General features: G+C 38.2%; 2 protein-coding genes across 2 annotated transcripts; one reads left to right on the forward strand and one right to left on the reverse strand.

Moving 5' to 3' along the window:
- The first annotated feature begins 1573 nt into the window (after positions 1 to 1573).
- LOC106655250 (mitochondrial carrier homolog 2-like) lies at positions 1574 to 4088 on the forward strand. Its single transcript, XM_014375555.2, has 7 exons — positions 1574 to 2025; positions 2125 to 2209; positions 2709 to 2880; positions 2948 to 3079; positions 3146 to 3332; positions 3401 to 3468; positions 3555 to 4088. The coding sequence occupies exons 1-7, from the start codon at positions 1855 to 1857 to the stop codon at positions 3745 to 3747; spliced, it is 1008 nt and encodes a 335-aa protein (XP_014231041.1). The 5' UTR covers positions 1574 to 1854; the 3' UTR covers positions 3748 to 4088.
- A 361-nt stretch (positions 4089 to 4449) lies between these two features.
- On the reverse strand, positions 4450 to 12709 carry LOC106655249. The gene is made up of 8 exons (XM_014375554.2): positions 12344 to 12709; positions 8191 to 8627; positions 7763 to 8114; positions 7316 to 7687; positions 7171 to 7237; positions 6923 to 7084; positions 6756 to 6855; positions 4450 to 6665 (listed from the first exon to the last, which is right to left on the reverse strand). Exons 1-8 carry the CDS (start codon positions 12462 to 12464, stop codon positions 6573 to 6575), a joined length of 1704 nt encoding a protein of 567 aa, XP_014231040.1. The 5' UTR covers positions 12465 to 12709; the 3' UTR covers positions 4450 to 6572.
- Between the last annotated feature and the right edge of the window lie 931 nt (positions 12710 to 13640).

Genomic DNA, 13640 nt, shown 5'->3' on the forward strand with positions numbered 1-13640 from the left:
ATATAAATACTGCGCATTATTGACATTGCTTTTGAAGCTTAAATTACGCCAACACTAAGACGTCCGAAATTATTTAAAAAAACATTTTTTAAATGCAAAAAAAAGTTTTTATGCCATTCACGATATATGTAATAAAAATAAATCTATACACACAAGCGTAGCTTCACCGATATTGTAGCAGTGCCAAAAACGAAAAACGTACTCATTTATTGTTAATATAATAAATTACAAACAATTTATTTATGACAAATGATTATGATAATATGAATTAAGTGATTAAAATTTGGTAGCAGGTAAAAAAATTTTGTTGCATTAAAGTATTTGTTAATTATTTCTTGTCCTGAAACCTCATCCCCTTTTATATTCAATCTTTTTCATCAATTTCATTCTTTGAGTAGTCGAAATTTCTTTTGTATGTGAAGCATCTTTATCGGCATTTGGTATGAGGGGTAAACCCATTATACATACGCGACGCGTCATTTCTTTAATGTGCTCTCTCAGCGAGAGAAGAAGAAAAAGCAAGGTAAAAAGGTGGAAAAATATCGAATGTCGCGCGTAGGCTAAACCATCGAGTATCCGACCACATTTCAACACGTTATATTTTTTTCCAGTCGTTAATGAATAATTGCAGCTGTGCGAAAATCTCGAGAGAGCGCACACATTTCTGTAAACGCGGTCCGTAGCAATTTACTATTTTGCCGTGAATTACGTATTATACGTTAGGTAGTGCATGGTTTTGACGAATAAGACTAGAGATCCTTGACACGCATAAACACGATCTCCATTTGTACCTGCATATAGGTAATACCCGTAAGCTCGGACTACGAAAGCTCGGTGCATATTACACATCGTACGGTCCCTTAAAACCTCGTGACAATAAGAATTATTTGTATCTCTTGTTTTACGTCAGATGTTATTAAATATTGCAAATTTTTTACATCATCCAAATAAATGAATTTAAAAAAATAATAGTTAGAATAATTTTGATTTTTACATTGATACGCACTCAATCATTCGACGTAAAAGATGTCTACGAATCAAGCAATCATCCTTTTTTTTAAGATTAATCAAAATCAAATTTACGATATAAATCGTACATTACAATAAAAGCACTGAAGCACGTGGTTTAATCTCGAAACTTTTTTTTAAAAAGTTTAACGTGTACGCTCGACAAAGTTACAAAATCGTAATGGATTGCAGAAAACGTTTCATTGACGAAAATAATAAAATACAAAAAAAGCAGTTTTGTTTCAATTCAATACTTTTTTAATTTTCTGGACCAAACTTATAAGTAAGCAAGGTTTCGCACGTTCGTAACGGTTGTTTAAACTTTGTCAACTTGAAGTAAACATTTTTATCGAAAAGAAAAGTCTTATTTTCGTTTTTAAATCAATTTATTTAATTATACAACAAATGCTCAACAAATAAAAACAGTGTTCTGATGCTGTTCTGGCTCTTGCGCGGTTTTTTTAAATTTAACTTTTAAAAAATTGCGGTTCGTAAAATTTTAATCATAGTGCTTTTTGTTCATTTCAATGAACAATGATTTTGCTTGGAAAATGTAAATTGCAATCTTTCCAAAGCAGAGCTTTTCCTGCTTTCCGGGTCGCTGTGTAAGTTTGACCGACATCCCGCAAATGTGGGTCATACAGTTACTGCGGTTATTCGAATATCTCGCTTCTTCTCAAGCACGCTTATTGGTTAGAAACATTTTCTGCCTATGTGCAATCATAACCAAGTACACTTACGATCTTCCTTACCCCTAAACTTTATGATCCTCTATTTACTTATCCACGACTAAGGGTACGTGCGTTGAGCTTGCTTGAGATCCTGAGTTCTCGCGACAATTGGTCTATGCGAAGCTTCGTCAACATTGACGATTATTCGATTGCGACCAATCACTTGGCCTACGTCAAAGACATCATCATGGAGAAGGACGACCAGCCTGTGTGGTCGAAAATTGGTTTTCGCATAGTGTTAAATGTTGTCACTCATCCCCTAGATTATGCCAAAACTTTAATTCAAGTAAGTCTTCATGATTAAATGTCAAAAAATGTATGCATCAGTTTTGCCGATTGCTCGTCCGGTGTAAGAAAATAACTAATTATTTTTTATATGCATCAGATTGGATATGAACCAATTGACCCTAGACAAACTACTTCAATTTTCGGTAAACCTGTGCTTGGCCTACCAAATATTTTTCAGTACGGTAAGTACAGTGGTTTTATTGATTGAATATTAATTTAAACGTAATGCTGAATTCAGAATTTCAAAATTCATAGATCATTTATAACTAAAAAATTACTTAATTTTCAATAAAACGTGCGTTTAATTCAGGTTTTGATCATTCCTGTAAGATTCTATTAGATGCACATTTATTTTTTTTTTTCTCTCTCCTTACACTTTCTTAGAAGGGCCTGCAGGGGGCTAGGAGCCCGTGCGCAGGGAGATTTAACTACCCCCCTCCCTACTGTCCCGCATTCGCCCAGACCCGAAGACCTGTGGGGCAGGGGAATTATTTGAGCATTAATATAATACTATTTATTATATTGTATTAAAATTTTCTCTCAAAGTTGTAATGAAGTTTTAATTTTTTTGTAAACTAAAAATATTTAGTTTATATATGTTTTACTAAATTTTTGTGTGATCACTATATTATGTAATTTATGTAAACCAAAAAAATTAATTTTATTAATTGTCTGTTCAAGTGAGCTACATCAAAAGTGTTGATGGATTAACTGGTTGCTATCGTGGTTTGGCTCCTAGGCTATGTGCTAATGCTATTTATGCCATAGCTTATGATAAGGCAGTCAGTTCAGTAGAGTTTGAAGACGAACCAGATGACAGTGTACCTATCGATGAGTTAGAAGATCATAAAAGGTAATTAATCTTTATTTGGAGAAGGACCTTTATTCATTTTGTATTAAAAAAATTATGTTTTTCACAGGGACAAGAAGTATGTACAAGACTTTTTTAGAACATTAATAGGAAGAACTGTTGCAATTGTTTGCAGTCATCCATTGGAAGTGGTAACTGTAAGAATGATGGCACAGTTTGTAGGTGGTGAAACAAAATATGAGTAAGTATTACATGATAAAATTTTTGAAACATTTGAATCAATATAATCATGATGAAACATTTTTAGCTCAATAATTGGATCTTTTGGAGAAATTTACAAAGAAAATGGCATCTCAGGATTTTTTGCTGGTCTAGTTCCCAAACTTGTCGCTAGTTTTACTACTCTAGTTATAGTCAACACTTCAACGTATGTGCTCAATAAATATTTCATTCATGACAGAGAATTACGAGGTTTTATGAATGCTACAGTGACAGTAAGTACAATAAATAAAAAAATACCAATATACTTACATAAACACTAATGTGACACCACTTTTTGTAGTTTTTGGCATCTACATTTACCTATCCGTTCTTAGTGGTTTCACAATGTATGGCGGTAAACAAATGCGGGTACGAAAATAATTTTTTCATATTTGTAATAATGAACTACTAGTGTTAAGAAAATTTTTTTAAAAAAATTACTTTTACATTTCAAGATTAACGGCAGGTGAACTGCCAATGATGCCAGTTTATGCTGATTGGACAGACTGTTGGAAACATCTGTCTCGCAGTAATCAATTGAAAAGAGGTAGTAGTTTATTTTTCCGGTATTACACTGGACCGCAAGTCATAATTAATGGAAGACCAGTAGTCGATAAATCAAATCGATTCTTCAAGAAAATTGATTAGAAGAAACTATAACTACAACAAAATTAATTGATTGTGCACTGCCCTAAGTGTGTTGTTTTATAAATTTTTCTTGGCACCTGTAGATTGTGCCTGACTTTAAAAATCAATGCATTTAACCGTAATAGATGGATGAGTGTATAATTTCTGTTACAGATGTGAATTATTACTAATGATATTACAAATACATTGCAAGTTGTTGACGTTTACGACAAGTTTTTATCTCGTTAGAAACGAGTGATATTTCTTAACTGTTGATTTTCCTTCTTCTTTGAATTTTTATTCATGTAAATAAGTGATGAAATAATCTATAAGATCGATATATAAATATATTCTAAATTTTATTTTCTATGTTTATTGAGTGACTGCCTTTCATACAAATAATTACGTTTATAGGTTTAAGTTCTTGTTACACTTGTACCTATTCATTATACTTTGTTTATTCGTTTTTATTATTCATCATTATAAAAGATAAAATTCTTTTATGAATTTTAAAGTTAGTTTAAAACGTAAAAAGCAACTACCATATGTAAAATGAGGTCAAACTTCTATTCTAAATAAAATGTTGATATAATTGAAAAACAAACTTGTAGTTGTTTATTCAACACTAAACGAGTGAAAAACTCAAAATTCATAGTTTATTGAATAAGCCTTAAATTAAATGGTATAGTATGAGCATGGTATCAAATAATTATTTCAAACCCATTTCTCAATAGAATGAAAATCTTTATTACCTGGATGACCAGCCAACAGTTATAGTTCCTCTCGTTTTTTTACTTTATTTAGGATATTGTACATTGATATTTTTTTCTACATATGTATGATATCGGAAAGTTATCGAGTCAATCGAATATTAATTTATTTTTTATTTTTCAAATAATCATGATAATATGAATAAATCGAAATTTAATTAATCAGTCAAAAAATTCCTTCAAATTTATCAATAACTTCATCTAAAAGATATCTACAGCAGATGTATAGATAATCATGAATGTTTTTTCTAAAGTTTTTGTTTGACTCAAGTTATTCATATTTCATCAGACATATAGTGTAGTATGTTTAAAATAATAAAGTGCGCATATACAATTACTTCATAGTTTGTGTAAAAAACATGGTCCACAATAAATACACTTGCAAAATTTATTTAGTTTACTAGAACCTGGTTTGCCTTATATATCTTCTCACTTATTCTCTCTATTGTACAGTGTTAGGTTCCCTTGACTACAAGCATCAAAGCTGTATACATTTTGAAAAATAAACACTTTTCTCAAATAGATATATTTCTCAGTCATTCGAAACATAAAAATGTAAAAGAGCTTTCAAATTGTTTTTTTTTGCCTCTATCTTTTCCTTTTATAAACCTTACTTTCATAAACATTTTTTATTTAATTTCCTTTTTCAATAGCCTTTATAGATTATTTTTCAATAAATAAAATTTTTTGAAAATAAATAATTCCGTAAAATGGCAATGTCAATCAACTGGATTAAATGAAGATATTGCGTAATTAAGTTTTTCTATCTTCGAAGCAATTGCATCAATTCATTTAAACTTTGTCCATTCCTCTAATCCATCAAATCTTACAATGCAACAATATTCTTCTATCATGAGCGTCCAGCGCTGATCGGTTGGATTCATTTCTGACATTATTCATCAATAATTTTTAGACCTTTTATTTCAATGAAAAAATCCTTAGTCAAAACATTAAACAATTATTTGATGCCTTTAATTGATCGATATGAATGGTAAAAAAATAAACTTGAGTGTAAGGCAGCATGCCATATTTTGGCACTTTCATGGACTGCTCTGTTGCTTTTTATCCTTCGATGTAAATAGAAAAATTACCAATACACATTAGAAAAAAATTAACGCTAATTAAAAGATCCACACATATTTTACTGTTAATAGAATGTCCCTCGCGAATTCATGATATCATTTTTTACAGTTTCGAGCAATAATTTTAATTTGAAGAAATAATATGATCGTAGAATGCTGCTTGATTGTTTTCACAAATACATGTCCAATAGAAAGTATTTGGCGAAGAAATGTCTGCATTAAATTATAGCTCAACGTGATTTTTAAATTCAATAATGCACAGTAATAAGCTATGAGTCGGTGTCTCCAGCTTTAGCTAGCCATAGACATGTATAATGGACGCCAATGCAAGGTTCTATCTAAGACCCTAATTCATACGAAAGCCCATATTTTTTGGAAGAGGTACATAAGGTAAAATTTGGAGCATCGATCGTTTATCGAATTAAATATATCGCTCGGGGCGACGATTTTATAGTCTTTAGAATTTGTAAAGCTTCGCCAGCGTATGATTTGGTAAAGATATGAATTTTGAACAAAATTCGAGTAAGATATACGCATGCATGACACTGACACAATAACACATAATTTTTTTTGTTAGCTATACGACGACAATTAGTACTCGTGTATCTGCTCTCTATATGTAAGTATATACTGCACTGGTTTTTTTTTCTGATTGCGGGACATTATACGAACTGCATCAGCTCGCAGACTAACACGAACAATTAAGATACGGCCACAGTGCACAATAAATAGACGAGTAGCAAAGAAAAAGAAAGAAAGAAAGATACACGCTGTCAACATCCCATCACAACATTCAATTAATATTTAAGGACGATTTTTTTCTTGAAGTAGATTATATAGTTGGACTGGCGTCTCTTGCGTTGACTTAAGTTCGTCGTATGCATATATGGTTTGTTGATTTGTTTTTTATTGTACTCGGCAATTAGTCTAGCTACAGGTACTTGAGGTGTGTGTCTGTATGTGGCTCGTGTGTGTTATAGCAATCAATCGTTAATTAAGCGTCTTTGCCATTGGGACGAGGTTTTGACTTCTGCGACGTGACGGAGTCGTCGTGAAAGAGCGGATTCTTAACTTCCATCTCTCCGGTCTGCAAAGTAGAAAAGAAAGAACATCGATATAACAAAATGCACTGATTAAGCTTCATCCTCGAAATTTTTGCGGATATTGCCGATTTTACCGGTGCCAAACCCGGACATTCGTAGACCGTGTAGTCACCCTCGTCATTCTCCTCGTCGCTCTCCGGCTCCGAAACCGAGCCCGCTTCCTGATTGCTCGATCTTGAAAGAGAAAAATCCAAGTCGATTAGATATCGATTAGATCATCGGAAATCGACGAGCTTCTTACTTTTCCATAGCGATGATCTGCTGCTTCTGATGCTGGAAATGGAACATCTGGGCGGACTGAGCGAGTCTCTGATCTCCCGAGGGCGAGACTACTTTGTTCGGTCCCGTGACGCCGTAAGCCGGGTAATCCACGTCGGCGGCAGCCTTTGAATCTCGTCTCAGCCTGTGTTACACACCAATAGAACGAGTCGCAATTACATCGAGTATTCGATTTAATCGGATTTAAAAGAAAAAAAGTCAAGCGCGTACCTGCACCAAGTCAAGCTGATCAGGACGAGGGCGAACATCGCCGCAGCACTGCAACCCGCAACCAAGACTGGAAAAAATGTTTCATTTCATAGCATCGATCGAAAGTCAAATGAAAATAAGGAAATAACTCTGTCTGTCAAATTACCAATGAAGTATAGATCTCGGTTGCTCCCGTCCTTGTCGAGCGAAACGACGAGAGGATCGTGCTCGGCACGCCTCTGCGGCTCCGGCAGCATGCCAAAGGCGAACGAGCTCGTGACCGGTCCCACATTGACTTCCGGTAGCCAATCGGCTTCGTTTTCGTCTCTCGCGCTCTTCCATATTTTCCGTGATGTGGTCGCTTCGATTATCGCTTTATTCGTAACACTTATGCTCTGCCGCGGCCCTTGCAAATCCGAATTCTCGTCTTGCATTTCCGAAGCTATAGTTTGCTTTTGCTTTTGCTGTTGCTGCTGCAACTGATGTTGCTCGGCCGGAGTATCGAATCGCGACATTTTCAACGTTTCCTCGTCCGTATCTGCAATCGAAACAAAAGATGTTTTAGGGCCAAATGCAGACAAGTCATAATTGGAAAAAAGTCGATCAGTCTCACGTTGATCAACGAGTGGAGGCTCCTCCTCGTAGTATCGGGGATCGTTGGGAGCCACTGCGAAGGGCCTGGGCGTGTCGTCATCCGTCCCAGTGGCGACTTTGCCGAAGGAGAAAGTGAACTCGGGCTGACGACGTCTGGCCTGCTGCTGCTCGTCCTGCTGCTGCTGAAGCCGCTCCCGGAGCTGATGCATGCGTGCCGCGGCTGCAATGGCGGCCATCAGTTCGAGCTTACGCGCCAGGACGGACTCCAAGGAGGGATGTTTGGCCACTTCGTGTTGCTGCTGCTGCTGCTGTTGGGGCTCGGGATAGTCGAGGCGAGGATCGCTTCCCAGTTGCGACGGCATCAAGCGCGCCTGCGAACAAAGAGCACGAGTATTCGCAGCGTTTGAATCACGACGGTCGAGCGATCGAGCAATTCTGAGAGCCTACCCTCATCTCGTCCTTGAGAGGATAAGGCTTGACCCTCGGAGCGGGCTCGTACTCCAAGTAGGGCAGCAGCCTCTGCCTGTCGAGCTCGCGCACGTACTCGAGGGGGTCGCGCTGGGCCTCCCTCTGGAGCGCGTCGATGATGCTCGGCCTCTCCGGCAGATCGTCCCTGAAGAGTCCCCGCTGCTTCTGCAGCGCCAGGCTCAGCAGGTGCTGCTGTCGGCGTCGGAGCTGCTGCTGCTGCTCTTCGTCGTCTTCGTCGCCGTCGTCGGTGTTCTCCTCGCTGAGCTCGCCACCTTCGGGGTCGTCGTCGTCGTCGTTGTCGTCCTCGTCGATTTGGAGCGGAGCATGGGACAGATGGCTGCGCTGCTGACGCCGTGATTCGAGATAACGAACGAGCTGTTCGAGGCTGCTGCTGCTCCCGCCGACTTTCGGCTCGGCTTTTGGCAAAAATACATCGGGTACGTTACAAATTTCAGTCGGTGTAATATGATATTTTTTATCAACGAATTTTTTTTAAACGTTGATTGTCAAATAGAATTAATATATTTGATTCATATTGTTGATATATTTTGAAAAAAAACAACTTATCGGAGAGAAAAATTCCATTTCATTGAGATCAAACGTCCATATTGAATAACATTTTATTGAAAACCCACTTTCAAAGACACGCGTCAGAGAGAAAAATCCATAGTTTGACGCACGACATGTGAAACGAATTTACTCAAAGTACTATTGTTACCGAACAACCGTGACAACGACTGCAAAAAAAATCGTCCTTTACGCGAGAAAATCCAATAAAATTTCGTAATTTCAACATTCTTTCGTTAGTCGTAGCTGCAACGCGCAGCAATCGTTAGCAAGCTAATAGGATTCGGTGTTGTAAGCTTGGAATTTTGCTTGAGTGCAAAAATTCGTTATCTCGCGTGCCCTTTGAAAAGCTCCGTACGAGTTGGTTCTCTGTAAAAGCAATCAAGGCAAATATAAAAGTGCAACATGCGCCGCAGAGACGTACGCGAGAGTTGTAGAGTTACGGCATATATATATGGGTCAGATTCAGAATTTTTCAAATAAAGCTGCGGGCGAGGTTCACGGATTTTCCTGAAATTTTGGCATGTTATAGTACATGATAAAAAAGTGCCAAAACCAAAATTTTGGACCCCCTCCCCCCTCCTACCCCCCTCCTCCCCTATAGACGTCCATTTTCTATCTATATTTTTTCTGAAGGCCTGAAGCTATTAAAAAATCTGAAAAAATTCATGAAGGTACTTTTCAACAATCCAAACAATCTTGAATTTTTTCAGATTTTTCGAGTGCTTCAGGCCTTCAGAAAAAATCATTGAAAATTTAAATTATTTTATTTTCGGTGAAATGGTTCGATGTACCAGACCGGAGTATTTTTTTCTGAATTCTGACGTCAAAAAACGATTCCTTGAATTTTTTCAGAATTTTTCATTCATGTCCATTCAGCCTAGAGCTGAAAAACCGCTTTTTTTCACGAAAATAATTTTTTTAAGGCGCTACGGAGCCTCAAAAAATCTGGAAAAATTTTTTTCTCATTTTGTTCATCAAAATACATAATCTCAAATTTTTTCAGATTTTTTAATTGAAGGCGATAGCGTCTGGAGCCGAAAAACGTTATTTTTAACAAAAAAGGTTCCTGGAACCCGATGGTTCCGGTAAAAAAATTTGAAAAAATTTTTTTTGAATTCCTTGTCAAATTTTAATAAATTTTGACCGTCGCAAAATTTCGATTGGAGCTTCCTAGCTCATTCTAGAGCATAACAAAGATTAGAGCGAAATTCTGAAGACATTCATCATATTTAAATTTTTTTCAGATGTCTTCAGAATTTCGCATTAATCTTTGTTATGCTCTAGAATGAGCTAGGAAGCTCCAATCGAAATTTTGCGACGGTCAAAATTTATTAAAATTTGACAAGGAATTCAAAAAAAATTTTTTCAAATTTTTTTACCGGAACCATCGGGTTCCAGGAACCTTTTTTGTTAAAAATAACGTTTTTCGGCTCCAGACGCTATCGCCTTCAATTAAAAAATCTGAAAAAATTTGAGATTATGTATTTTGATGAACAAAATGAGAAAAAAATTTTTCCAGATTTTTTGAGACTCTGTAGCGCCTTAAAAAAATTATTTTCGTGAAAAAAAGCGGTTTTTCAGCTCTAGGCTGAATGGACATGAATGAAAAATTCTGAAAAAATTCAAGGAATCGTTTTTTGACGTCAGAATTCAGAAAAAAATACTCCGGTCTGGTACATCGAACCATTTCACCGAAAATAAAATAATTTAAATTTTCAATGATTTTTTCTGAAGGCCTGAAGCACTCAAAAAATCTGAAACAATTCCAGATTGTTTGGATTGTTAAAAAGTACCTTCATGAATTTTTTCAGATTTTTTAATAGCTTCAGGCCTTCAGAAAAAATATAGATAGAAAATGGACGTCTATAGGCGAGGAGGGGGGTAGGAGGGGGGAGGGGGGTCCAAAATTTTGGTTTTGGCACTTTTTTATCATGTACTATAACATGCCAAAATTTCAGGAAAATCCGTGAACCTCGCCCGCAGCTTTATTTGAAAAATTCTGAATCTGACCCATATATATATGCAGACGAGACGGTACCCAGAGAAAAGGGAGAAGAAAAAAGACGATAAAAATGCCGACGCAGCTGTGCTCGTGAATGCCGTGTCGTTGGGCACGATTGACATTTGGAGAAGCTGCGGCGCACATATCAACAGTGGCAATATATGACCAATATGCCGGCGTCGCGTCGTGATTTCTAGAGGCTGATAGCGTATAAAAAGTTTATTTTTTCTCCACGATTCTCTCAATTGTTTTCGTAACGATGTTTTACGATGAATGATGCATTTATTTTGATAGAAAAATTAGTCGCAATAATTGTGACATCTTCATTCGAATCTTTAGCATAAAAATAAAATGAAATAAAAAAATGTTCCCCATCCTAAGCGGCGTAAAATTCGATAATCAGTTTTCAGCGAAGTAAAAAAATCATTAAATTGGTTATCTTTTAATAACTCGGCGAATCGACGAGAAAAAGAGGGAGTATAGGCGATACGCGCCGACATATTGGGTCGGGAGGCGCGCGATAAATCCCGCCGCGCTGATAAATTCCGGACGAGTCAAGGATATGCGTGCGAAAGCGACACATACTTTCGGCTCTTCGTATTTCGCTTCCGATGATACAACATGATATACAACGAGCATCGAGCACGAATGTGCGGATGAATTGGAAGAGAAACAATCAGTTGTTACAACAGCCCCGAGCGAATCGCAATAATGATATCGCAACAGCCGCGGCGGACCATATGACGGACCATCGTGTATTGCGCCGAGAGAAGAATAATACAGCTGTTGCGTGTAATGTGCCACTGCATATCTATACGTTGTCGTAGCGCTGCAGCATCGGCTCGAGACGACAGCGCGTGCCTTTATAGGCTGCACTGGATCCGCGAACGTAGGCTTTAATTGGGCGCAATTGGCGAGAAACGCCGAGAACTGATCGACTACGAGCTCTTCAATGAATGCGTACGTCGCCGTTTCGATGCTGTGCATGCCCTATATATTTATCGCGAGCATCACGCGCAGTGGCACATGTTTCATCGGATCACGACGAGCTTTGATCGGGACTAATCGATGCGCTTGCAGTATCGATGATATCGTTGCGTGCACACCTCCGTGCTTCCCCCACAAGTTCGTCCGCAAACGCGTACTTGATTCTTATTTTTTATTCGCTGGCCACGAACGAGCAGCGAGTTTATTCGACATTCCATGCGACGTCTGCGAGCCAACATACGGGTAGTTGTTATATTCCTCGTAGTCTAAGCAAGCAAGTCTACGTTCTTGAAGCACGACGCGTCGCAGACGAAGCCTCGTCGCGTGCGCCGAATTTACGTACACGTACACTTGTATACAGACAATTGGCATGTGTATGTCGCGAATTTACGTCACGCACGGCCACCCTCGCGTGAAATTCAGCCCCTCCTCTCGCCGCCGCCGCTTTAAGCCACTTATACATAGACCGCCTGGCATCCCCAACAGTTGGATTAGCCGTTCGGCAGCTGAATCAGTAATTTTGGGGGGGTAACACTCGTAGGGGGAAGAAGAAAAGCTCGACTCGAGACTCACCAGGTCTTGGGTTGTAAAACTCGAGATCGGCCTGCGCGCCAATGATCAAGGAGCCGAGCAAGCAGACGGCGATGGCGAGTCGCATTCTCACTCGGCTCGTCTTCGTGCAAGTCGACGTCATCCTCGCTCCTTGCGGCGCTGAACGAAGGCCCTCATGAAGACTCGGCCGCAGTGTGCCGCTGCTCTTTCGGGCCCGCTTATCGGCCCGCTGGCCCGTGATCAAAAGAGACTCGCGAAGGACTCGGATACGAACGTATCGTCGCACGCGTAAATATGTATCGCAGGACTGGTGGGTGTACGATAACGTAACGAGACGTCGAGCGAGCGCGAGAGCTCGGCACTGACTGCTCGCGTCCGACTTGCGAGCGAGAGAGAGAGAGCTTTCAGCTTTCGCCTGTACTCGTGCGCGATCACGATCGCGGCGCGCGCAACTCCAAACTTTATGCCGCGCTTCAAGTTCTCTCTCGCCTCCTCCGTGCTTCGCTTCTATATACAGTTATATTATTGTGAACGTAGGTATTGTGCGCGCGTGTCACGTTTTAGCCGCACGTATATATACACACCCGCACAATCAATAACAGCCCAAGAGGAAAGAGAGAGAGAGCCTCGCAGAAGCCTCTATCAAAGCGCCTTTGTGCCTCGTGTAATAGACGTATCGATGGATTGAGCAGCTAATTACGATTCACTGCTCTCATGATATGCACACATTTCGATGGAATTATAATACATGAACGGCATTTTCGATGCGAGCTTTTTATTAGAGAGACGGCGATGAATTTGGAATTAGCGATGCGCAACTATATTACCAATTTATTAATCATTATCCGACGAGACATTTCTGCCGATCGAATTTCATTGAAACCTATTGCTTCTTCTTTGCTATAGATATACTCCAAACCGCTTATTCATGCAAATTACAAAGACCAGACCTTTGTCCTTTTCGCGGTATTAAAAAGGGAACTACAGACACGACAAAAAATATGTACAATGGTTCACATTTCGTAGCATTTTGATAAGAATAAAAGATATGTGAAAAATAATTAATAAATTCTATAATAGAAAAGAAAAATTTATTGAAATTAATAGTAGTTTCAGCATTTAAATAATAATTTAAAAAAATTCAAATTAACATAAACTGCAAGAGCGCATAATATAGCAGAAGCGTGAGCAAGCTGAAAACCAGAAACAACATCTAAAACAATAGATGAAACAATTACATATCGTCTTTCTTCTATTAGTTAACAAAGCAGTTATAACAATTTCTATTTCTTCCCAATTTTATTTTATTTAACTCGAA

Source organism: Trichogramma pretiosum, unplaced genomic scaffold, assembly GCF_000599845.2.
Source record: "Trichogramma pretiosum strain Unisexual culture from Peru unplaced genomic scaffold, Tpre_2.0 scaffold2, whole genome shotgun sequence".
NCBI classification, from domain to species: domain Eukaryota; kingdom Metazoa; phylum Arthropoda; class Insecta; order Hymenoptera; family Trichogrammatidae; genus Trichogramma; species Trichogramma pretiosum.